We start from the raw sequence: 22,993 nt of genomic DNA, 5'->3' as shown, positions 1-22,993 counted from the left end.
CAGAAACTACATTCAAGACACAAAAAAAAAGGATCTCCGTGCGCGCCTGGCATTTGGTTGTACCGCCTTTTTCTCAGTTAGCTCCCCGCTCACGCAGTCTCCGACTTTCGATTCCTCAAGTAGTGAAATGGCGCCTTTTCGCTTCTCTGCTTTGTAAAACTGAGACTACACCTCCTTCATCCTTTCTCTTCTCCTTAAGTCGTCCATACGGATTTTCTCCTCTCTCTCTGTCTTTCTGGTATTGTTTTCGCAAATAAACCCCAACGCTGAGAAATTCAGGCAAACCCATAAATTGATGTAGTGTAATGAAAAAAAGCCTAATAATGAAGCGAGATTTCGACGAAATCTCCGAGGAAGAGTGGTCACGTTACTCCTTCAATACTTCTCGCGTCTTCAAGAGAACGCAGCAAGCGGAGACACCTAAACCTCCTCCAATCGAAACGTTCGCTTTCACGAAATCACAGAAACGAGAAGAAAGCAGCAGCGACGATTGCTTTGAAATTCAAAATTTGGAAAATACCGACTTGGAGGACGATGATGCGGTGCTGGAAGATGAAGGGGTGGAGGAGGTGAGAGCTAATCGTGGCCGTCGATTTGTGGTGGAAGACGAAGATGACAATGAGGATGCCAGCGGCGGGGCGTTTGGTGGTGATGCCCAGGTGTATGAGGTTAAATCCAGCGAAGACGAGGAAGAACTTGACGACGAAGACGTGGTCGGAAAGGCCCTTCAGAAGTGCGCGAAGATCTCGGCTGACCTTCGGAGGGAGCTTTATGGTTCTTCTGTGGCTTCATGCGAGAGATACGCGGAAGTAGACTCTTCTTCAGTGAGGATTGTCACTCAGGTTACTAAAGTTTATTTTCTTTTTTTGACTCTTTCTTTTTGCATTATGATTTTGTTTCTTTATGTTATTGAGAATGCTGCTTGATGTTGTAAGTGTGTGGAATTACTTTAAGTTAGCTAAATTATTGAAAGCTTTGGTACCTGGGATTGCAAATCAAACGATTGAAACGTTTCCAGAAATGTAACGAGATTCTTTTTCAGCTGAGATAAGTTTTTAAGACTTCAAACTTGAAGTTTTTGTAGTAACAGTTGATATTTCTGGATTTTTCTGTCTCCTCGGTAGCAATGGTTGGTTAAACTTTTAATGTTATGATTAATTCAAAGTTTAATTCCCATCTAATTCCTAGTTTTTGATTATTCGATATAGACATCAGTTGTAATTTACGTATTTGATATATAATTGAATTTAACTCTATTCACATGTTCAATTCCACAACCATGAAATTTTATTCTCAACTACTTAGGAAGTTGATCAGGAAAATCGACATAACTTGGACTTTTATTTGGATACTGGATTGACTTAGTATTAGAATATTATTTTTTTCAGTTTCAAATATCAACTTCATTTGTACTTTGTTTTCAGTTCCTATTTCATGTAAGTGGAATTTGAACAAAATTCTACGTACTTGTTTTTTTGGAATGTCTTCTGTTGGGAAGAAAACATGGCGACCTAACTTTTTAAATCTAATTTCACTATTTACCCTTTGGATTTTGGTGCTATTTAAGCTTATAATGAAAAAGCTAAAACTTTAAGATAGTAGCGTAAACTTTTGGATTTTTTTGTACTGTTGTGCTGTTTTAATTGGCCACTTTATGTAATAAGTGATGGATTGAAAATTTGCTATAAGGTGGCATCACATTTAGGATATATCATTTTTTGCTTCTCTATTCTTTGATAATTGGACCGAAATTCCATGATGATGTGGTCTTTCAATGAAGAGATTTCTGGGATAAAAAATGTCCATGAGTAAAGGTCTTTTCTTTCGCCCTTATTTTCTTTTAAATATTGGGAAAATAATGGCATTTGTGTTTTTTATTAAAAGGTTTTAGCTAATCATTCTGAAGAGTCAATATTTCGCAGAAATATGTGAAGAGGTTGGATTGGCCATGCTTCATGCACTTTTCCGTTTCCAGTCTCTTTCAAAATGTGTGTTTTGACTCCCATAGAATTGAAAATATATTGGATCTGTGGTTCAATCACTATCATTTCTTCACTTTGGCTAATTAATCAACAGCGAGACTAGCGAAGTTTTTATCTTCCTGATAGTTTGGCATAAATGACAAAAATGTCTGCAGGATGATATTAATTCAGCATGCAGGGAAGACGATTCTGATTTTCAACCCCTTCTCAAGCCATACCAGCTGGTTGGTGTCAATTTTCTTCTTCTGCTGTACAGGAAGGGCATTGGTGGAGGTAACTATTTATTCTCTGAGGTCATCATTTCATGCATTCCATTCTTGAATTCTGTTCTATTACTCTATGACTGATTACTTCTAAGATACCGAACAAGTGTAGTTCTTTGTGCTTGTTAGTTCAGAGATAAAAAATAAATTGGCTACAAAAGTTACCTGACTTTTCAAATAGCTATTGTTCTAGTTTCTCAATGCTTGCATCTGAGCTAGTTTTTGTTTGTTGTTCCTATAATCTTTTGTTAAAGTGAAAGCACTAGGCTACAGGTGTAAATAAGGGTAAATGCAATGGTACTTCCTCAGTCGTGAGAAGCAGTAGATTATTATTTGTCCGATACATGTAAGATCACATATTGTATGCTTGTTTAACATGGTAAAGGTGTAAAACCTAATATTGTTCTCCATTTCATTGTTGAAGCACAGAAAAAAACACGTTTTTTCTTTTTTTTTTTTTTTTTTCGGGGGGAGAGTGGGTTTTGGGGAGGGCTGGGCAGGCAGTTGGGATGTTGTTAGAAGTAATATGGAATTTGAGCAGCAGGATTGTGATCTATAACATGCATCCGCAAACATGATGACAAGGATACATTTAGACTAACAAAATGAAACCTTCTCCTTGAAATTATGTTTCATTCATTTGCTTTCTTGAAGGGGTGTTTTCTAACTTTCCTATTTGATTTCTCTATACTGTATACTATCTTTGGTTGAGGGATTGAGAAGATGGGAGGAATCTGGCACTGTGCTGTAGGTGAGTTGACTTTGACTACATAATGTGCTGGAATTGGCTTTGCACTTAAGTTCATATTTCTGGTTCATGTATGAGTTGTTATAGAGCTTAGTTGAAGAGTGGTAATGGCAGTCTGCTATGGATAGAGATTGTCTTTGGAGGACCGATGGTAGTAGATTGTGGTGGGAATTGATGGTTGATCATCATAAATGTCCTGCAGTGAACGAGGAGCAACTCTCAGATGTATTGTATCTTCTAAAAAGGTTATTTTCTTTGGGGATAAATACTATGCTGAGAATTATTGGGAGCTGAAACATTCAGATCCATTTCTCAAAGTTGCAATTATAGGTTCTGTAATTTCCTAGCTATTGTGGCCTAAATATGAAAGTAGAATTAGATAGAAGAGAGAAACCTTGGGAACAACCTTTAGTATGGATGAGAAAAATTCCACTGAATCAAGCTCCTCTGATCAATTGATTGGGTCACTTTCTAAATCTCGCATTTTTGAAAAGTTTGCCATCAGGACCGAGCTGAAAGGCAAACATTTGTTTCTAACTTAGCCTAAGAAACTCCTAAGTTTATTCAGATCCAATGCACTTGGCAATGCCTAACTGCATGTCGAAAATCTAAAACCACTTAAAAAGGGAAGGTAGAGACGCCTAGTAAATACTGCAATCTAAATCTGGAAGGTAGAGACGCCTAGTAAATACTGTGATCTAAATCTGGAAGGTAGAGACGCCTAGTAAATACTGCGATCTAAATCTATGTTGTGCTTGAGGATCTATGCCATTCATAAGGTTGTTGGGCATAATAATAATTTGTCCTGATTTTATGTGTCTCTGAGGTATATTCAGCTTAGGGTAACAGTTTTGGTCTTGGGTATTTGTTGTTATGATTTTGATATAAGAATGTATGATTTGTTTGCTTGCTAACATTTTTGTTTCATGCAGCCATTCTGGCAGATGAGATGGGCCTTGGGAAGACTATTCAGGTATTAGGCTTTATTTCTTTGTCATATTGTTATTGATCTGATTTTTGATGTTGTAGCCTTACTGATGCTGCTTTTATTTAACAGGCTATTACATACTTAACATTGTTGAAACATTTGAACAACGATCTTGGTCCTCATTTAATTGTATGCCCTGCCTCTCTATTGGAAAACTGGGAAAGAGAACTTAAAAAGTGGTGTCCATCATTTTCCATTCTCCAGTATCATGGGGCTGGTCGAGCGGCCTATGCAAAAGAGTTGAGTTCTCTGGCCAAAGCTGGATTGCCACCGCCATTTAACGTGCTTCTTGTTTGCTATTCACTTTTTGAAAGGCATAGGTATCAACATTTTTTATTGGATTGATCTGCTATGCTTGCCTTTTAAGCTTAGTATTCATCATTATTGCCCTTCAGTGTGCAGCAGAAAGATGATCGTAAAGTACTGAAACGCTGGCGTTGGAGCTGTGTCTTGATGGATGAGGCCCATGCTTTGAAGGATAAAAATAGCTATAGGTGGAAAAATCTAATGTCTGTTGCTAGGAATGCAAACCAGCGCCTAATGCTCACAGGAACACCGCTCCAAAATGATTTACATGTATTATTTGCCTGTTCTTTTCTTTCTGTCTTTTTCCTATTTAATGATTATTACGATCTTTGTTTCTATTGATGCTTTCTAGTTCAGCTAGTAATCTGGATGATCGTTGAATTGACACTGTTTGGAATTGCACTAATTGATACAGAATATGAATATCCTAAAATGAACATATTTTAATAATAGGAGATGTGAAGTAAAACCAATAAAGAAACATAAATGTTTTGGCAAGTTAACTGAAAAGAATAAGAAGATTTAATTTCTTTTCTAAGTTTTGGAAAGTTTTACAATAAAAGAAAAATATGAAGAATTGTCTTCTTATTTTCTAGATTCCCTATTTGTCCTATTTTTCTAGGTTTTGTAGACTTTCTATTTTTGTTGTACTTAAGTACTTATAGATGAGGTATCCTAGCTTATTTATTAAGTGAACTATTTATGATTATTAAGATCCGAGATCTCCTAGTTTGTTTCTTATTCAAAATTCATAAGGTTTGTTTTAATCTCTTTTTGTCCTTCATTAGATAGTATCAGAGCTTAAATTCGTCTAATTATGTTTTCCTAAGTGCTCAGCAGTTCAGTTCCCAAATAGACCCTTTGGTTCATCCATATACACCCTATCTTCTTTTTCTTCATAAAACAATAAAAAAAATCCTAAATCTGAAAAGCAGGTCAGCTTTTTCGCTGGCCACTGCCTCCAACACTAGCTCAGAAGACCCTAATTGGAGAAATCCCAAATCACTTCTGCGGAAACTCGTCAACTATCCTTCTGGCTGGCAAAAAGTAACTGTATTGCTGCGACACACTTGAAAACTCTTGCTGCCGTGACCTTTGGGAGTAACACTGACACCAAACTTGACACCACTACCTCAATACGAATCCTCCGCTAGCAGATCGTTGCTGGAGGCTCGTCGGAGGTCATGACAGCTACACGTTGAAATCGTTGCTGGAGGCTCGTCGGAGGTCGTGACAGCTACACGTTGAACAATGTGATTGGCATTTGGTTTTCTAACATTATTTACCGTTTCAAATTGGTTTGACCCGATACAGTTCACCTTATCTTGGGCAGCCACCTTCAAACCTGTTTTTAGTAACTTTCAAAATGATTCTTAAGGTTCTTAGACGCGCTCTTTCAGTTTTTGAGGTTAATTAGCCTAAGTTTTTGTTCTTTATTCACTTTTGCAAGTTGATATTGGACAAAGTATATTGGGTGTCAGAGGAACATTGGATGGGTTTAAAACATGAGCAAAATTCTTTTATTTACGTTCTATCAAGCATGTGGTTCAATTACAAGCAATGATTTACATATGCTTCATGCAGAACTTTTGGTTAATATGGATATATGGAGAAAATTAAAGTCAATTGACATTCTTCAAAGTTGCAAGCTCTTATTGACCTATGATCTTTATGAAGATGCTATTTATGCTCGAGACTCTCCAAGGATATTACTTATATGATAGATGTTATCAAATGGAAATGAGTTCTTTTAGTTACATTCTATCAAGCATGTGGTTCAATTACAAACAATGATTTACATGTGCTTCATGCAAAACTTTTGGTCAATATGGATATATGGAGAAAATTAAAGTCATTTGACATTCTTCAAAGTTGCAAGTTCTCATTGACATATGATCTTTATGAAGATGCTATTTACGCTCAAGATTCTATCCAAGGATATTACTTATAAGATAGATGTTATCAAATGGAAATCCAATATTATTTTCTTATACCTAAAATAGTGAAACAAGTGCTCCACTTACAAAAGAAGAGAAGTTGTATAGACGACTTCAAGCTGTGTCCGGCCTGAATATCAACTTTGTGAAGTCTAAGTTGGTTAGATTAAGAAGTGGGAGCAATACTAGAAGACTAGCAAGAACTTTGGGCTCCAGAATTGTGAATCTACCGATCAAATATTTGTGTATGTTGTTGGGTGTTAACTATAAAGATATGAGGACATGAGAGCTTGTTGTTGCCAAATTTGAGAGAAGACTTGCAGGTGAAAAAGAAATTTACTGTTTGAAGGTGGTTGTTTAACACTCATCAGAAATACAATGATCAATCTTCCTATATAATACCTGTTCCTTCTATCAATTTTGAATAGTGTTGCCAAGGAGTTGGAAATAATATAGAGCAAATTTCTATGGGGTGATTTGCAAGAAAAAATGAAATATCATTTGGTGGCTTGGGACACCTTAAAAGACCACTAATTGAGGCGAATTAGGAGTGAGATCCGTCGCTGAGATGAATCAGGCTCTTCAAGAAAAGTGGATTTGATGATTTTTAAAGGAAAGGTGAATCTTATGGAGGAGAATTATCGATGTGAAGTTTGACACTATGAATAGAGGGAGGTATTCCATATATCGAGAAGACCATATGGGACAAGGCTGTGGAAGAGAATTTGCATAGGGAAGGAGAAATTTCAAGAGTGTCTTTAGAGCAAAATGGGAGATGGGGAGAGAGTTAGCTTTTGGTTCGATATTTGGCTTGGTGGAAGGGCTATGAGAGCGAGGTTCCCACATATTTTCGTTATAGCATGATAGGACATTTTTGTCAAAGAGGGGTTTGTCAAAGGAGAGGGCAGGAGGGAGTCATATGTCGAAGTATTGTGAAATCTTAATGATTGGGAGATAGACGAATATGATTGTGAAATCTACTGAGCGTTTTGACTTCAATTTTGCTTAGTAGAGATCAGGACCAACCTCATTGGATTCAAGTTCAAAGGGACAATTCACCATGGGGTCTTTTTACAAATATTTGACCTGGAGAGAGCCAAATGAATGAAACTTCCCATTCAGACAAATTTGGAGACTAAACTCACCCCCAAGGATAACATTTTCGCTTGGGAAGTAGCTCGTGGAAGCATCTTGACTATTGATAAGCTAATAAGAAGAGGGAAGATTATGGTAGTTGTTGTCGTCTATGTAAGAGAGCAGAGGAAACTTGTGATCACATCCTTCTTTGTTATCTTATTGCATACAACTTATGGTCTATGGCTTTGGGATTCTGGGGTACAATTGGGTCATGGCAGACACCATCAAGGAAGAAATTTGCGCTTGGAAGGATATTACGAGTTGGACCAAGTATTCGGGGCTCATTACATTGGCTATCTTTTGGATTGTCCAGAGGGAAAAGAATAGAAGAGTTTTTGAGGGAGTGGAGTAGGTGTATTGATAAAATTAGAGAGAGATAGTTCCAATCTCTTGGAGTTTTGATAATGAAACAACATTTGTATTCTATAGAGAATCTAGGTGAACTAATTGATATTCTAACTGATATGTAAAATTCTTTTTGTGCATGAGTTTTGCCCCCCTTGATACATGTAATTAAAGATAAATGTTACACTTTTTTAAAAAAAAAAGTAGAGCAGAGAAGTCAGAGGGGCAATATAATAATTCTCATCCTTATACAATTGCTTTGGAAGATATCAAAATATTCTCCAGGATTTAAGTAATAAGATTGATATGTATGAAATGAAGGTAAAAAGGCGTAGAAAAAGTCTCATATCTCAAACTTCAATAAAACAAGAAGAACAAAAAAGGATGTAAAGGTGAATGATTTGGTGTCTAAGCAAAATCTTATGGAAGTGCCACAACCTAATGATCAAGAATTAACTAATGATACCGAATATAAGCACACAAATGAGATATTTGAGATAGTAGAAGAAATTATGAATGTGGTTGTTACTCTTGCTGATTAAGTTGAGTTTTCTAATGACGGATACCTCGATTTGGCTGTAAGCAATAATGTTGTTTGAGATTGAAAATGACGGTGTTCTTGTTAAGAAGAAAGAGGCTTCCCTTGAAGATATTAATTCTTTGGCTCCAAAGGTAATGGGGAAAGTTTGGTTATGTTTCCTTTTATGGATTTTGTTATGTCTAATTGGTTCCTTGCATCTTTAGGGTCCTTGATTTTAGAAGCATTCATGTTTTGTCATTAAAATTTCAAGTTATGGAAGCATCATTTATTGAAAAGACTAGTTCCAAATTTGATATTTTTCTACTCAGACATTTAAAAATCGAGGTCGAGTTTTCTCAAAGTGGGAGAGAATGATGCAGAACAGAAAGCTCCTAAAGTGGACGTATTTCTTAATAGGAGTATGGGGCAGAATAAACATTTTGGGAAGTTAACTACAAAGAATAGGAAAAATTAATTTCCTTTTTCAACTTTTGGAAAGTTCCACAATAAAGGAAAATACGAAGATTTTTTTTCCCAATTCCTATATTTCCTATTTTTTAATTTTTTCTATTTAACTTATTTTCCTTTTTTTTAAATATTTTCTAGATTTTCTATTTTTGTTGTATTTGGTACCTATAAATAAGATACCCTATCTTAGTTTTATGTAGATTATTTATAATTTTTCCAAGATATTGCTTTTATTATTGAGATGTGAGATCTCCTAGCTCGCTTCTTAGTAAAATTTCTTAAGTTTGTTTTAAGCTTTTTTTTTGTCCAACATCGCTAATATGCAAACATATATTGATTCATATAAGGTATGGCGATCCTTTATCCCCTTTATTATTCATTATGGTGATGGAGACTTTGAATAAAATGTTGATAAAAACCAGAGAATGTAATTTATTTAGAGGCTTAAAGGTGGGAATGAAGGATAGGTTTGAAGAGGTTATTCACTTATTTTTGCATATGATGTTATGCTTTTCTGTGAGCCAGACAAGAGAGCAATGCTCAACATTGGGTGTGTATTGATTGGTTTTCAAGTGGTTTCTGGGCTGAGTATCAATCTTGCTAAATCGAAGATGATTAGATTGGGCACAACAAGAGATTCAGATAGTTTGGGCGAGTGTTTTGGGTCATATACTTGTCAGTTTACCGATCAGATACTTGGGTTTGCCTTTGAGAGCTGAATATAAAGATACGAAGTAACAGGATCCAATGGTGGAATTTGAATAGAGACTTGCTGGATTGAAGCGAGCTTCCCTTTCTAAAGGAGGAAGGCTCATACTCATCAAAAGAATGCTCACTAATTTACCCATATGTTATTTGTCTCATTTAAATATTCCAGATAAGGTGGCTAAGAAGTTGGAAGCTATTCAATGCTGATTTCTTTTGGCAGAGATAGAACGTAAAGGAAAATATCGTTTAGTGGCTTGGAATAAGTTCAAAAAGCCATTACTTAATGGTGGATTGGGCCTGAGATCTTTGGTAGAAACGAACAAAGCTATGCAGGGCAAGTGGCTGTGGAGATTCATGCAAGAGGGATATAGCATTATGGAGAAGGGTATTAGCTGCTAAGTTTGGCATGGATGAGAGTGGATGGTGTACCAAAGGAGTAATGAGACCTCATGGGAAGAGCTATGGAAAAAATTGGTGAAGGTTGAGAAAGGTTTCAGGAGTGTATCAGCTGGAAGGTAGGAAGGGGAGACAGAGTGAGACTCTGGGAGGATCAATGGTTGGATGGTGGCAGCCTTAAGGATTAGTATTCCCAGATCTATGCTATAGCCCAGAAAAAAGATGTTAAGATATATGATTTTTTGTGAATGTGGAGGGAGGTGAGAGGGTTTGGCAGGTGTTTGTGGTGAGAAACTTGAATGATTGGGAGATTGGAAATTATGAGAGACTGTTAAGCACTCTATCCCATGTATACTTGGATGGAAGCAATGATATTCATCATTGGTGCCTTGCCAAAGATGGGTCTTTTAGAGTCAAGTTTTTCTACAAGCATCTGTTCAGATATGAAAATAATACCAGATTCCTGGTCCAGCAAATTTGAAAGGTTAAGGTTTGCTCCTGTGTTTCATTTTTTGCCTGAGAGGCTAGTAGGGTTGCATTTTGACTATTGATAATTTGAGAAAAAAGGTAATATTTTGGTTAATGCCTGTTTTTTTTGTGCAAGAGGGCGGAGGAGACTTGCAGCCATGTCTTGCTTTGGACTATGGTTTTTGGGCTTTTTGTCATAAGTTGAACGATGAAAAGCAATGGTGAGAGATGAAATTTGGGCCTTGGAAGGGTGTTAGGTTTAGAAAGAAGCATTTGGATTTAATTCCACTTACAATTTTTTGGGTTGTGTGGAATGAAAAGAATAGGAGGGCTTTTGAGAGGGTGCAAGATGTGGTTGGTTTTGACATACTTAAAAACAGATGGTTCTAAACTCTTGGTTTTTGTTAAATGGTCACTCTCCTCACTTGATGGGAGAGTTAGGGGGACCTTATCAATACTTTCATTGATATGTCAATGTTTTGTACATGGGTTTGGCACCCATTTGGTACCATTATTAATACTATACGTGACACTTGATATTTCAAAAAAAAGTTATTAATAAATGTATACATATAGATATTTTGCATGTTCTTAAAAGAAAGTACTGTTGCAGGTAGTTTGGCTTTTGGCAATTCATTATGTTTGAATTGATACTTTTTTTTGGATACAGTGTTTGAATTGATTGTTAAATAGATTTTTTTAATGCAGTTAGATGTCTGAGGGAAACAAAGAATAAGGAGGTAACACTTACCAGAAAATGAATTGGTAGGGTCAGCTGTGTGAAAAATTTGTAAAATAGACTTGTAATTTTCATCATTCGATCTATGGAGAATAAATTGTTTGCCAGATAGGTAATGACATTAACCACTCTATATGACAGTGCTATGTATTTTTGGTAAGACTAGCCTAGTAGACTTCCAATATTGCAGTCACCTTCCATGGGGAGAGATGGATAGCTTTTCTGTTAAGTTTTATTTGCTTGGAGCAGGTGGTTATAAATCTTTTTGGATTGCCAACTTTTAATCAATAATTCCCACTTTTTATTTTAAAGGAGGGGACTCATTGTTAAAAAATTCTGTACATAAGAAGTAACCAGCTATCCTAAGACCTGTCGGTATACATTTGTTATACATATTTATTTTCAAATAATTGGTGATTAAATTAGATTATCACTACAGGAACTGTGGTCATTGTTAGAGTTCATGATGCCCGATATTTTTGCAACTGAAGATGTGGACTTGAAGAAGTTATTAAATACGGAAGATGGAGGGCTGGTAGGTCGCATGAAGTCCATTCTGGGACCATTCATCTTAAGGCGCTTGAAATCTGATGTAATGCAACAGCTTGCTCCAAAAATACAACGGGTACGTTAGGTTCCTTTTTCCTGTTTATCTGCTGAAATTTTTTTGCACTTTCACAAGTTATTTACATAATGTTATAAGAGGTTACTAAAATGCAGGTTGAGTATGTATATATGGAAGAGCAACAGGAAAATGCTTATAAAGAGGCCATAGAGGAATATCGTGCTGCTTCACATGCTCGAATTGCAAAGCTTTCGGGGACTAGCTTAAATGATGTTTCTAGGGTGCTTCCAAGACGCCAGATTTCAAACTATTTTGTTCAGTTTCGAAAGGTGCTACTTTTCTTTCTAAAGTTTATACAATTTTTTTTAATACTACAACTTTGTGTTTAATTCAACTTTAATTTATTTTTACTCAATTCATAAACCTAAATTATATTGTATAGAACTTACTCATAATTACATATTTGATGCATAATTAAGCAAATTTTACTAATTTCTTTGATTATATAATGACGCAATAGTAGCCTACGCGTCAAAAAGGAATTACTAGAACACTTAACTTGAATTACAAATGAAATTGACTTGGAATTAGAATGATCTTTGCATTCAAATCTTTGTTTTATTTTTATTGTCTTTCCATTCCTATCATATGGAATTGCAATTTGAACGAAACTCAACCCAATTGTATTTTGCATTTTCTTTTGTGGTTACTCTAGATTGCAAATCATCCGTTATTAGTGAGGAGGATTTACAGTGATGATGATGTTATACGGTTTGCTAAAAAGCTACATCCAGTAGGGGCATTTGGCTACGAATGTACCACTACCAAAGTAATTGAGAAACTAAAGAGTTATAGTGACTTCTCCATTCACCAGGTAATCCTTTTCCTTAATTAGTTGTCTTCTTGTCAAAAGATATGATACTCCCAAGTGGTAAAATGTGATCATTATTGCGTTTATGATGCTTGGTTTTGTGCATAGTATCTATGCTGTTGGCTTATAGTCTACGTAATGCAAAATAAGATCTTAATTTCAAATAGATTGTCTACCAAAGAAGTTCTTTTATAATCAACATTATTTTTTTATTTTTTTATCTACTCAGCATATTTAGTTAAATTTTGACCAGTTAGTTGATTCTCTCTTTAATTATTTTGACATTTTCCTTATTAGTTCTTACTAATGGCTATGTATCAAAATAATAAGGTTTTAGTCCTAATGCCTACTAAGTTATAGAATAGATGATGATGGATCAAGATTTTGTTTGCTATTGTTTTATTGTCTACTATCTCGTACTCCTTTTTCTAGTTATTTTTTTGTCTAACTTATCCCATTCACTCTACTTCTTCATTTAATTATTTACCTTAACCTCTAATTTCCTCCAACCCCCTACTTTTATTCTTCTTTTTCCAAGTAAACTTCCTCTGTTTGTACACTATTGCCATAGGTAAGTGATGTAGAACCAATGAAGAGAAATAAATGTTTCAGAAAGTTTTACATTAAAGGGAATAATAATAACTTGGGAATCGGTAGTAGAGAGATATGAACAGAGATTGGCCAGGTGGAAGAGAGCCCTTCTTTCTAGGGGAGTGAGGGGGAGACTTATACTCATTAAGAGCACCTTGAGCAACCTACCAATTTACTTTATGTTGTTATAAACCATCCCAATAAACGTGGCCAAAAAGCAAGAGGTCATTCAGTGCAGGTTTCTCTGGGGTGATATGGACGATTGCAGGAAGAATCATTTGGTAGCACAGAGTGAAGTCAAAAAACCTCTAGCCTTGGTGGTTTGGGTTTGTGGTCCTTGGTGGAAATGAATTAGACACTGCAGGGGAAATGGTTTTGGAGATTCTTGATTGGAAACGATGCCCTTTAGAGAAGAGTGATTGCAGCAAAATATGGCATGGATGAGAGAGACCTAGCTTGAGATCACATGGGAAAGGCCTCTGGAAAAAGATTGGCCTTGGGAGGGGTGACTTCCAGATGAACATTAGGTCGAAGGTTGGGAAGGGGGATATGATTAGACTTTGGGGGGGACCTGTGGTTGAACGGAGGGAGAGCCTCTTAGAGAGTAATTTCCTCAGATTTATGCCATTGTTGAACAGAGAGAGGTTAAGATTTGTAATGTAGTAGTAGAGATAGGAGGAGCACCAGAATGGCAGGCTTTAGTGCAGAGAAATTTGAATGATTGGGAGATTGGTGAATACAAGAGTTTACTTAAGGACTCTTTCCCATGTTACGTTGGATGGTAGTAATGACATTCTTCTGTGGGGCCATACTAAGCATGGGTCTTTCACAGTTAAGTTTTTTATAGATAACTTTCAAGCATGATGACATTAACTATCCTCTCTTGTACAGGCAGATTTGGAAGGCTAGGGTTCCACCCCGAGTTTCTTTTCACGCATGGGAGGTTGGCAGGGAGTGTATTTTAATTATTGATAAGCTTAGAAGGGGTAAAATCTTGGTGAATGCCTGTTATTCTGCAAGAGAGTGTAGGAGACCTGTAATCGTGTTCTGCTTTGGTGTTCAATGATCTACAAATTATGGGCTATGATCTATATAGCCTTTTAGGAATCAGCTAGGTGATGTCAAGTTTAGTGGGAGATGAAATTTGGGCATGGAAGGGTTTTGGTGGTAGGAGGAAACAAGTGGAAATAATTCTAGGTTGCATGGAAGGGGAGGAACAAACAGGTGTTTGATGGGATTTATGATGTTGATATGTTTGAATTACTTAAGAATAGATGGTTCCAGACTCTTTGGTTTTTTGCTATTGGGTTATTCTCTTCATTCTTTAGTGGAGTCTGGGAACCTTCTTGATACTCTGATTATTTTGTAAATCTGTTATAAATGGGTAGACACCCTCTTGGTGCTAATATTAATACATATACACACTTTTTATTTTTTTTAAAAATAGAGGGAATAATAAGATTTGATTTTCTTTTCTAGGAAAGTTCTAGTTCTACCATAACATTTGATGAATTAGTTATTTTCTATTTAGTAGAATTCCTAAATAGACATGTTTCTATTTTGTTTGTATTTTGATGCTTCCATTTTCTATTTTCTATTTTTTTATTTTTTATTTTCTATTTAGTAGAATTTCTATAAAAATAAATTTCTATTTTAGTTATGTTTTGGTGCCTATAGATAGGCTACCTTAAGTTTAGTTATTAGGCATATTATTCATATGATTATTTTTCAAATATTAAGTATTGATTTTATTATAAAGGTATAAGATGTCTAGCTTGCTTCCTAATAAATTTTCTTGAAGTTTTATGCGCAAGTTCTCTTTGTCACATATTAGAAAGCTTAGTCGAACTGGCTATTTAGTTGGCTGAGACAGAGGAGGAAACTGGCGATTGTTGTGGTCTTTGGTAAGAAGAGATGAAGATGTGATAGTCGTTTTATGCTTAATTCATTAGTTATATCAAGTGATTAAATTTGGACTGATTATGATTTAAATTTAAATTAATAATATATTTAGTTAAATTTCGATTAATGTGATTAGAAGAATTGTTTGTTGAAATAAAGATGATAAAATATTAGGATATTCAATAATGACAAGGACCAAAGGTGTAGCACTTTTTAGGAAAACAAAAAAAAAATATGGACCAAAGGGTTAACTGTTTTGATAATATCATTTCTCTCTTGTATCTCAAAAAAAAGGGTTAACTGTTTTGAGTTTAAGGTGTATTTTTGCAATTTTACCAGGCCCTAGATGCCAAAATTAAATAAAATATGTATGTTTGTGAGATCTTATTGTGGCAAAAATGGAAAAGACGTTGGCTAGGTAGAAGAGAAGTCCTCTTTACTTAACATCCAGTTCTTCTAAGTTTTCAGGCAATCTCCAGTATCAATATATTGTTCCAAGAATACAATCCATATACCAGAGATTGAGAAAATGATGAAGGGTGAACGATTTGGCAATCTCCAGAATGGATACGAATAGATCTCCTTATCGTAGGTCGTGGAAGCTAGATTGAACTGCAAAAATTTCTAATATGTTTTCTGTACTCGAGTAGGATTCCTTGACTACTTCGCAAATTCATATGTTGTCCCATACAATAAGAAAGTCTCACCGATTTGATTTGTCATAGAGTTAATCAGCCATGATATAACTAGATTATTCTTGGCCTTCCAAGTTTATAACTTTGATCTTTAATGCTCGGTTGGGTAACTTCTTCAGTGAAGTATTCGTTTCTCCTTCCATAGATAAACATTTTCATCGATTGAGACCACTGAATGTAATTGCTTCTGTTTAGTTTGTGGCTGGTAATTGGAATTTGGGTGGCTTCCGATTCGGGTTATTTGATGGAAATAATTCCATCAGACCGAAATGTGAATTCATAGAGGTCAGTGGTTCTTTCCGTGACAATTCTGTATTTGGTCATCTATGAGGGAGAAAAATATTTTTCTCTGATACCATGAAAATCTGTAATTAAATTTTCAGTTTTAAAAATTTTATTCATGATATTTAATTTACAACAACTAAATATATATAAGAAAAGATTAGAGAGAGTTTTAATAGAAAAATAAATTCAAATCAGTCTCGTAAAAAAAAAAAATTGCAGCTATAGAAGTTAATTATGATTCTGCTTTATAGGGAGATTTCTCCGAAGACATCAATTTTTATAGGAATTGTACTTTTACAATAAGGTGGATTCCAACATATAATAATTTTACATTTAACGTAATTATAATTTCTAATTTATATAGGAAACTAGCTAGTGTGTGCTGCATCATCTCTTCTCTCCAAAAGGCTTTACTGTAGAACCATAATTCGACCAACAAGCAATGAGTGAAAGTAACTAAGGAATCAAGTGCATAGTAAATGTCACAGATACCTCATAAGGGTATTTATCTTGACGTCTCTTTGGTGTATTATGTTAGTTCAAAAAACAGTCATCATTTGTTTCTCCTTTGTTTCAATTTAACAAAAGTTGGAATTATTCTTGCATTAATTTGCTTGATCTTGATGTTATTTTAGCAGCTGCAAAATATTATTTGTTGATACTGACATATTTTCCAACAACCTTACTCCAGCTTTTACTTTATTATGGCGTTACTGATACAAAAGGAATTCTCTCGGATAAACATGTTATGCTTTCAGCTAAGTGCCGGGTATATTTTCAATTAGTTTCCAGGTTTTCACTGTTTAAGTTGACTTTAATATTTTGATTGGCCAGACTATGGCACAGAAAAATAGTTCACTTTGTTCTTCGTTTTATTTTATTGCTTTAGGCATTAGGTGAAATTCTTCCTTCACTAAAAGATGCTGGGCATCGGGTTCTAATTTTTAGCCAGTGGACATCAATGCTTGATATCCTGGAGTGGACTCTGGATGTAATTGGGGTTACATATCGGCGACTTGATGGCAGGTACTGTTTTTTCTTCTAAGATCTAACAACTTATTTGATGGTTATAGCAATTTCAGTTTTGTTTCAAGATTAGTAACGAAAAACACCCTAACAAACATTGGTGTTGCTAGATTAAGGGTTTCAAATGTGCAGACTAAGGGATGGTTTCTAAGGTTTCATATGTACCTTTTACTTGCACTGTTTATAAGCATTGAAAATGAATAAATTTCTTCAGTTGAGTACCATTGTTCCTTTAGTTGATCATTCTGCATATTTGGATCTCTTCATTAATCTTTCTTTTAAGGAAAAAATATTAATGAAAATGGCTCTGTTTATTCATCTTCAAAGTATCCTGGATGCAGTTTTGTCTGCAGTGGATCTGGAGCAGTAGTCTTTTTTTCTCCTTTTGCCCTCATTTCCTCTTTATTTTAGGATAGTTTTTTTCAACAAAAAACTACTACCTCCTCATACTACTTTGTTGCTTCAATTGCCAGTACTCAGGTTACAGATAGACAGGCTATAGTTGATGCTTTCAATAATGACACTTCTATATTTGCATGCTTGCTGTCCACAAGAGCTGGAGGCCAAGGTTTGAACTTGACTGGAGCTGATACAGTTATTATCCATGACATGGACTTCAATCCACAGATTGACCGTCAAGCTGAAGATCGTTGTCATCGAATTGGCCAAACAAAGCCCGTGACAATATATAGGTCCTTAAAATAGCTCCCCTCCTCCCTCTATTGTCTCTCCTTACCATCATAACATTTTACATTCTTAACTGTGAACTGAACTTAAAAACTATCATCAATTTGGCATGAAGAATGTTGTAATAATTAACAAAGAAATAGGTCTGGAATTTATTATAATAAGTTAAAAATAAGGTAACTATTTATCGTAATAATTAAGTTATTGAAATGGGGTACGCGTTTATCCAAGTATAGCCTTGACCTAACTGGTTTAAGAACTGTCTTTGCAGGCTGGTGACCAAGGGTACAGTTGATGAAAATGTTTATGAGATTGCAAAAAGGAAATTAGTTTTGGATGCTGCAGTGCTCCAGTCTGACATGGATTTTGATAATGAAGATGATAAGTCTGAGAAGACTATGGGAGAGATACTATCCTCACTTCTAATGGGTTAGAATGCTGAACTAAATAATAGGAAATACAAAATCTCTTTCCCTATTGTTTTGACTTGATCTCCCTTATTCTTTATTTATTGGTCCATTGTTGTATCTGGTCGTTTATCACTTAAACGATTATTTTGGGGACCGAGGGGAGGAGGGGAATAGAAGCATGTTACCGATGAGAACTACATCTGCTAATACAGATGTAATTCAGCCCTTAAATCACTGTAGCAGTGGAAGTTGATAGCAATAGAAATATATATGATTAAACAGTAATAATTTAGCATGACTCGGAAATTTACTTCTGGGTCTAATCTTACTCTCAAGTCCCCATTTCAACATGCCTCTTTTTAGATGGAAACTTGAGGTTGGTTCAAAGTTCTGATTCTGGTGCCTATGTTTTTTGCTTCTGGAGTATGATGTTGATTGAACTCCAGATTTCAAGTTTCTCTGCAATTGCAAGACCCTATGCGATTTAGCTCGAGAGGCTTGGCTTTTAATGCCAATTTTATGCCAGTTGGAGCATGATGTGACATGCAAAGCTATTTGTTACCTAGTACTCAACGACTAGTAAGCTGATATTCATTTGCTATCTAAGGTTAGATAATGCCTTTGTTACAAGTAATGTCGGCTTTTCAATTTTCTTGATTCTTGATTTATGCTTTCTTTTGAAGGATAGCCTTTTTGTCAGTTTCTCTGGTTCTGTTTTAAAGTTGCTTCAGACTTGTTTCCAGTAAAAGAAAATAAAAAATTTCACGCAGGCTTTGAGCCTTTTGTTTTTTTGGTAATAAGGAAATCCCAAGCGGATAAACACCGTCCTGTCTTGACTCCTAACGCAAGTAGAAGCAGAAGAGAAACTCACAAATTAACTTGCTAACTGGGTTTGTGAGGAATTACTATTTGACTAATGTTTGGTCCCATAGGTGGTAGAATAAGATCTCCATTGAGGTTGTCTTTGGTTCTACTTTGCGTTTTTAAAGTAATTTTGCAACTAAATGAATAAAATAAAAATATTTTTGTTAAAAATGAAAGTTAAATTTTGTTTTTGATATGTTTAAATAAAAAAAGTTATAATTTATACTTTTTTAAAAATAATTTTAATTTTTAACAAAAATCTGCATTTGAAATTTAAATCTTTTTTTTTTTTTTACTAATATATAATTTCTATTTTATTGAAGTAACAATATTTTTTATATCTATTTTTATTAAACATTAAATAATTGTTTTAATAATATTATAAAAATTTACGGCACAAGTTTTAATTGCTTTAAATGTACGTTATGGTTGTAATAAAACTACTATGTGGTGATTCATTAGTTGAAAAAATTTTAATTCGAAGATGTAAATAGGATAAAATATAATATCATGTCGGCATGTATGTATGATATTCTTAAAGTTTATTTATATAGTTTATTTTTCACAATTTTATTATTTGTTGTAACATTACATAGAAAATGTAGCACCAATAGTCTAAAAAACAATTTAGGTTTTTAAAAACTAAAAAAAACTTTCTATAATTAAACAATTAAAAAAGTTAAAACTAAAAAATAAGGCTGTGTAAAATTAAATTAAAAAAAAAATTCTAAATTTGGAAATCTTTGAGAAAGTTTGTGTGTATTAAACCTAATTTCTTTTGAGTTTTTTTTTTTGGAAGATTTGCATAATCTAATCTGAGTCTTTTAACAAGTGAAATTTTTTTAAAATTTGTTCAAATTATTAGTATTATATTGTCTACTTAGTGGCCAAATGAGTAGTAAAATTATTAAAAATAAACATTTATTAATTTTTTTTATAAAAAAAGTCACATACACAAAGTATCACATTATAATTTTACATAAAAAAGATAAAAAGAAATTATCTAGAGTAATTATTAATTTACAATTGAAAATCAATGATTAAGCTAAAATTTATCTTCAATACATAATCTTACATAATAAATATATTTTAAAAAGACCAAATAAAAATAATTATTTGTAACAAATAATGTTTGATTTATAAGATAACAATCAAGCACCAACTAAAAACTAAAACCCAAATTACCTATATTTCAGTAATGTATCTAATTCTAATTCTACAACAAAGAGTTATGATATTACAAAAATTCATGCCCAATAATAAAATATGAAATAAGTTCATTCTTTTACCTTTTGGAATAAATAAAGTTATAGATAAATAGAAAATTAAACAAATAAAACACCCAAACTTATATGTGAAATGGAAAGGCAATACTTATTATGAAAACAAACATAACGATTAACAAAATATATTTAACATCTATCGAATAGATATGAAAAATTTTAAATTATAAAGAATCTCACTCAATAACATTTGACTAAAATATTAAATTTTGTAAATATCGTATACGAATAATTTCTAAAATTTTATATAATCAAGCATCCATGTACATTAATGAGTACAACATGGAATAAATGGATGACTATTGTAACACTCATCAAAAAAAAAAAATTATTAATAAATATAATTTTTTTATTTTATTTATTTTATTTTAATTTAATTAAAAAAATGGAGTAAAATTGATGAAAGATTAAATTGAAAATAATTTTAGAAAAAATAGGTGACAAATTGGGTTCTTTGGTATTTTTGAAAGAAAAATCAGAAATTGAGGGGTCAAAACATAATTTAAAAAAATTTTACCACGTCATACGCCCGGTCAGCAGCCCCGACCAACCAGGACGCGCCAAGTGGCAGAGGCGCTGACGCGGGAGGCCACACAGGAGGCCACGTGAGCGATCCGCGTGCACGCGATCGAACGGTTGAGGTCCATTCCTGCGCGCACGGACGACCTAGATGCACTCCCTCCCAAACGCAATCGAACGGCCAGATTAAAAGCGATCGAACGGTCCAGAGTGAATCGTAATAGACGATCAAGATTTGATCGCGATGAACGGTACAGATTCATTCCCTATTTAATCGCGATCGGAAGGTCCAGATCAAATGTGATAGACGGCCTATATCAAAAGTGGATGAGTATAAATAACTCTCATCCACACCAAATCCTAATTCTAGCCGCCAGAACCCATCGCCGGAGAAGATGACCCAAACGCCAGGGAGCCGACCGCCGAGGAGCCGACCCCGCCACCTGCTGCCGCATCGAAACCCTTTCCGACCGCCAAAAAAAGTAAAAACTTTCATTTTTACACGAAATTCAATTTTAAGCTCACCAATGGTTAAATTGGAGTGAAAGAACCGGTTAATTGGCCGAAAACACTGATAAAGCTCGGTAGCGCCGCCGTAGAGAATTTCACAAACTAGATCCGATGAGACCCTTTTCGATTCCCGTTTCGCGTAATTTTTTCATCGTTGTGGTTACCTTTTTCTTCTCTACAGGTTGACCGAAGCGAAACACCCAACCGCAACGTGAATCAAAGGAGCCGCTGCACCGGAGAGCCCTGCTGCCGGTGAGTTTCAGTTTTTCATATTTTTTCGACCCACCGAAGTCCTTTAGCGTGTGTGCTCGTAGGAATCGATGTAAAATCGGACGAAACAGCTGACCCAAGGCAGATCGCCGCCGGTCGTCGTAAGAGCACGGTGGAGCCACCGTGCCGGATTTTCAAAATTTATTGAGTGTGCCTTGGGATTGATTTTGGGTTTATTTGGAACAATTGTATATACTATAAGCGTGTTTCAGTTCCGGAAGAAAAATTCAGGGAACTTAGGGACCGCCCGTAGACGCAGTAAATTATTTAATTTTTCGACTTCAGATCGAGTAAGGACCTCTCACCCTATTTCTTATCATAGAATTTAAGTTTAAATCAATAATAATACGATATTTTGTACAAATTAAATAGATGTGCATAACTAATTACGGACTGCTAATGGAGCCGAACCGGACATTATTCTCTGTTGATTTATTTTATAGTCTAAAAGCATAATAATATCTTATTTATCTATTTTATGGTTTAAATGCATGTATTACTGTTTTACCTGACTACTGTTTGATTTGGAATTTGAGACATGATTGCATTAGCAGATGCATGTTTATTTGTTTTTGTGATTATGTTTGATTTGGTAATGGAGACTAAAGAAAAATAGGAAATAGGTGTGATCAAATAAACAGATGGAATGACAGGCTTACTAGATATCTTGAGAGATGGTGGACGGACCGGGTACATAGGGAACCCTACTGTGAATGTTGTCTCATACCAGATGGGGTATAGAGACTTGGTAATTTAACGCTCATATCGGACGAGGTATGAAGACGACCCACTTTACCCTTATACCGGACGGGGTATTAAGGTTTAATGTCTTGGCGCTCATACCGGACGGGGGTATGTGGACGGCCCTATAATTGAGATTGTTAAGAAAAATGGTTTATGTGTAGCGGGGATACCCCTATAAACCCCCACGGATATTAGTAGACTGGTGAAATAAGAAACGGTTATGATTTGGTTTATTGTTAATGGATAATAAATTATGATATGTTCTATGTTGTTAATTGTTCATGAAGTTATGATCTATACGGTATTATTGTCTCTATAGGTTGTTTTCATAAATTCCACTACGGTAAGTGAACGATAAATGATTTTATTATTGATAAACGAATTTGCTAAATTTAGTGTCCCGTTAATTATTTTGATTTTATACCAACATTTACTTATGTGCCGGTAATATAGTGTGATATCCTTACTGAGTTAGTGTAGCTCATCATTTATTTAATCATTTCAGATCAAGAGAACCTGGTTCTAGAGCCCGATCCGCAAGAAAATTATGAATAGATACTATATACTTTCTATTTGACATTACTTTTCTTATTTCTCGTGTTTCATTCAGATAATTCATTCTGTAATGTTGTTTAGTACTTTTAAGTTATTGTGTAAAGAATGTAAATATTAATATTTTATTTCGCATCCGTACTTAAATTATTATATATTTCTTTTTGGATTTTCGGGGTCGTTACAACTATTGCCACAAATACCTAAGTTGGCT

General features: G+C 34.7%; 1 protein-coding gene across 3 annotated transcripts; it reads left to right on the top strand.

Annotated features, from left to right (window-relative positions):
* The first annotated feature begins 7 nt into the window (after nt 1-7).
* On the top strand, nt 8-18,688 carry ETL1 (SNF2 domain-containing protein / helicase domain-containing protein). 3 transcript variants are annotated; one of them, XM_088213983.1, is made up of 13 exons: nt 8-842; nt 2,138-2,255; nt 2,958-2,996; nt 3,926-3,966; nt 4,051-4,301; nt 4,377-4,557; nt 11,445-11,630; nt 11,726-11,899; nt 12,286-12,444; nt 16,606-16,683; nt 16,804-16,940; nt 17,495-17,632; nt 17,899-18,688. In XM_088213983.1, exons 1-13 carry the CDS (start codon nt 306-308, stop codon nt 18,059-18,061), a joined length of 2,202 nt encoding a protein of 733 aa, XP_088070109.1. In that variant the 5' UTR covers nt 8-305; the 3' UTR covers nt 18,062-18,688. The 3 variants fall into 3 exon arrangements, with proteins under 3 accessions (XP_088070109.1, XP_088070107.1, XP_088070108.1); XM_088213981.1 differs by having other exon boundaries at nt 17,414-17,632; XM_088213982.1 differs by lacking the exon at nt 2,958-2,996 and having other exon boundaries at nt 9-842; nt 17,414-17,632.
* Nucleotides 18,689-22,993: the final 4,305 nt, after the last annotated feature.

Source organism: Carica papaya, chromosome 2 (genome assembly GCF_054855325.1).
Source record: "Carica papaya isolate Zhongbai chromosome 2, ASM5485532v1, whole genome shotgun sequence".
NCBI classification, from domain to species: domain Eukaryota; kingdom Viridiplantae; phylum Streptophyta; class Magnoliopsida; order Brassicales; family Caricaceae; genus Carica; species Carica papaya.
The sequence above is the reverse complement of the archived record's forward strand: the minus strand, read 5'-3'. Positions and strand labels throughout refer to the sequence as shown.

What these genes read in the sequence shown, in the direction of transcription:
- ETL1 (XM_088213981.1), top strand. Translation starts at nt 306, where the DNA reads ATGAAAAAAAGCCTAATAATGAAGCGAGATTTCGACGAAATCTCCGAG. An exon ending in CAGGAAGGGCATTGGTGGAG is followed by an intron (nt 2,256 to 2,957) that starts GTAACTATTTAT and finishes TCTTTGGTTGAG; the next exon opens with GGATTGAGAAGATGGGAGGA. An exon ending in CGCTCCAAAATGATTTACAT is followed by an intron (nt 4,558 to 11,444) that starts GTATTATTTGCC and finishes TTATCACTACAG; the next exon opens with GAACTGTGGTCATTGTTAGA.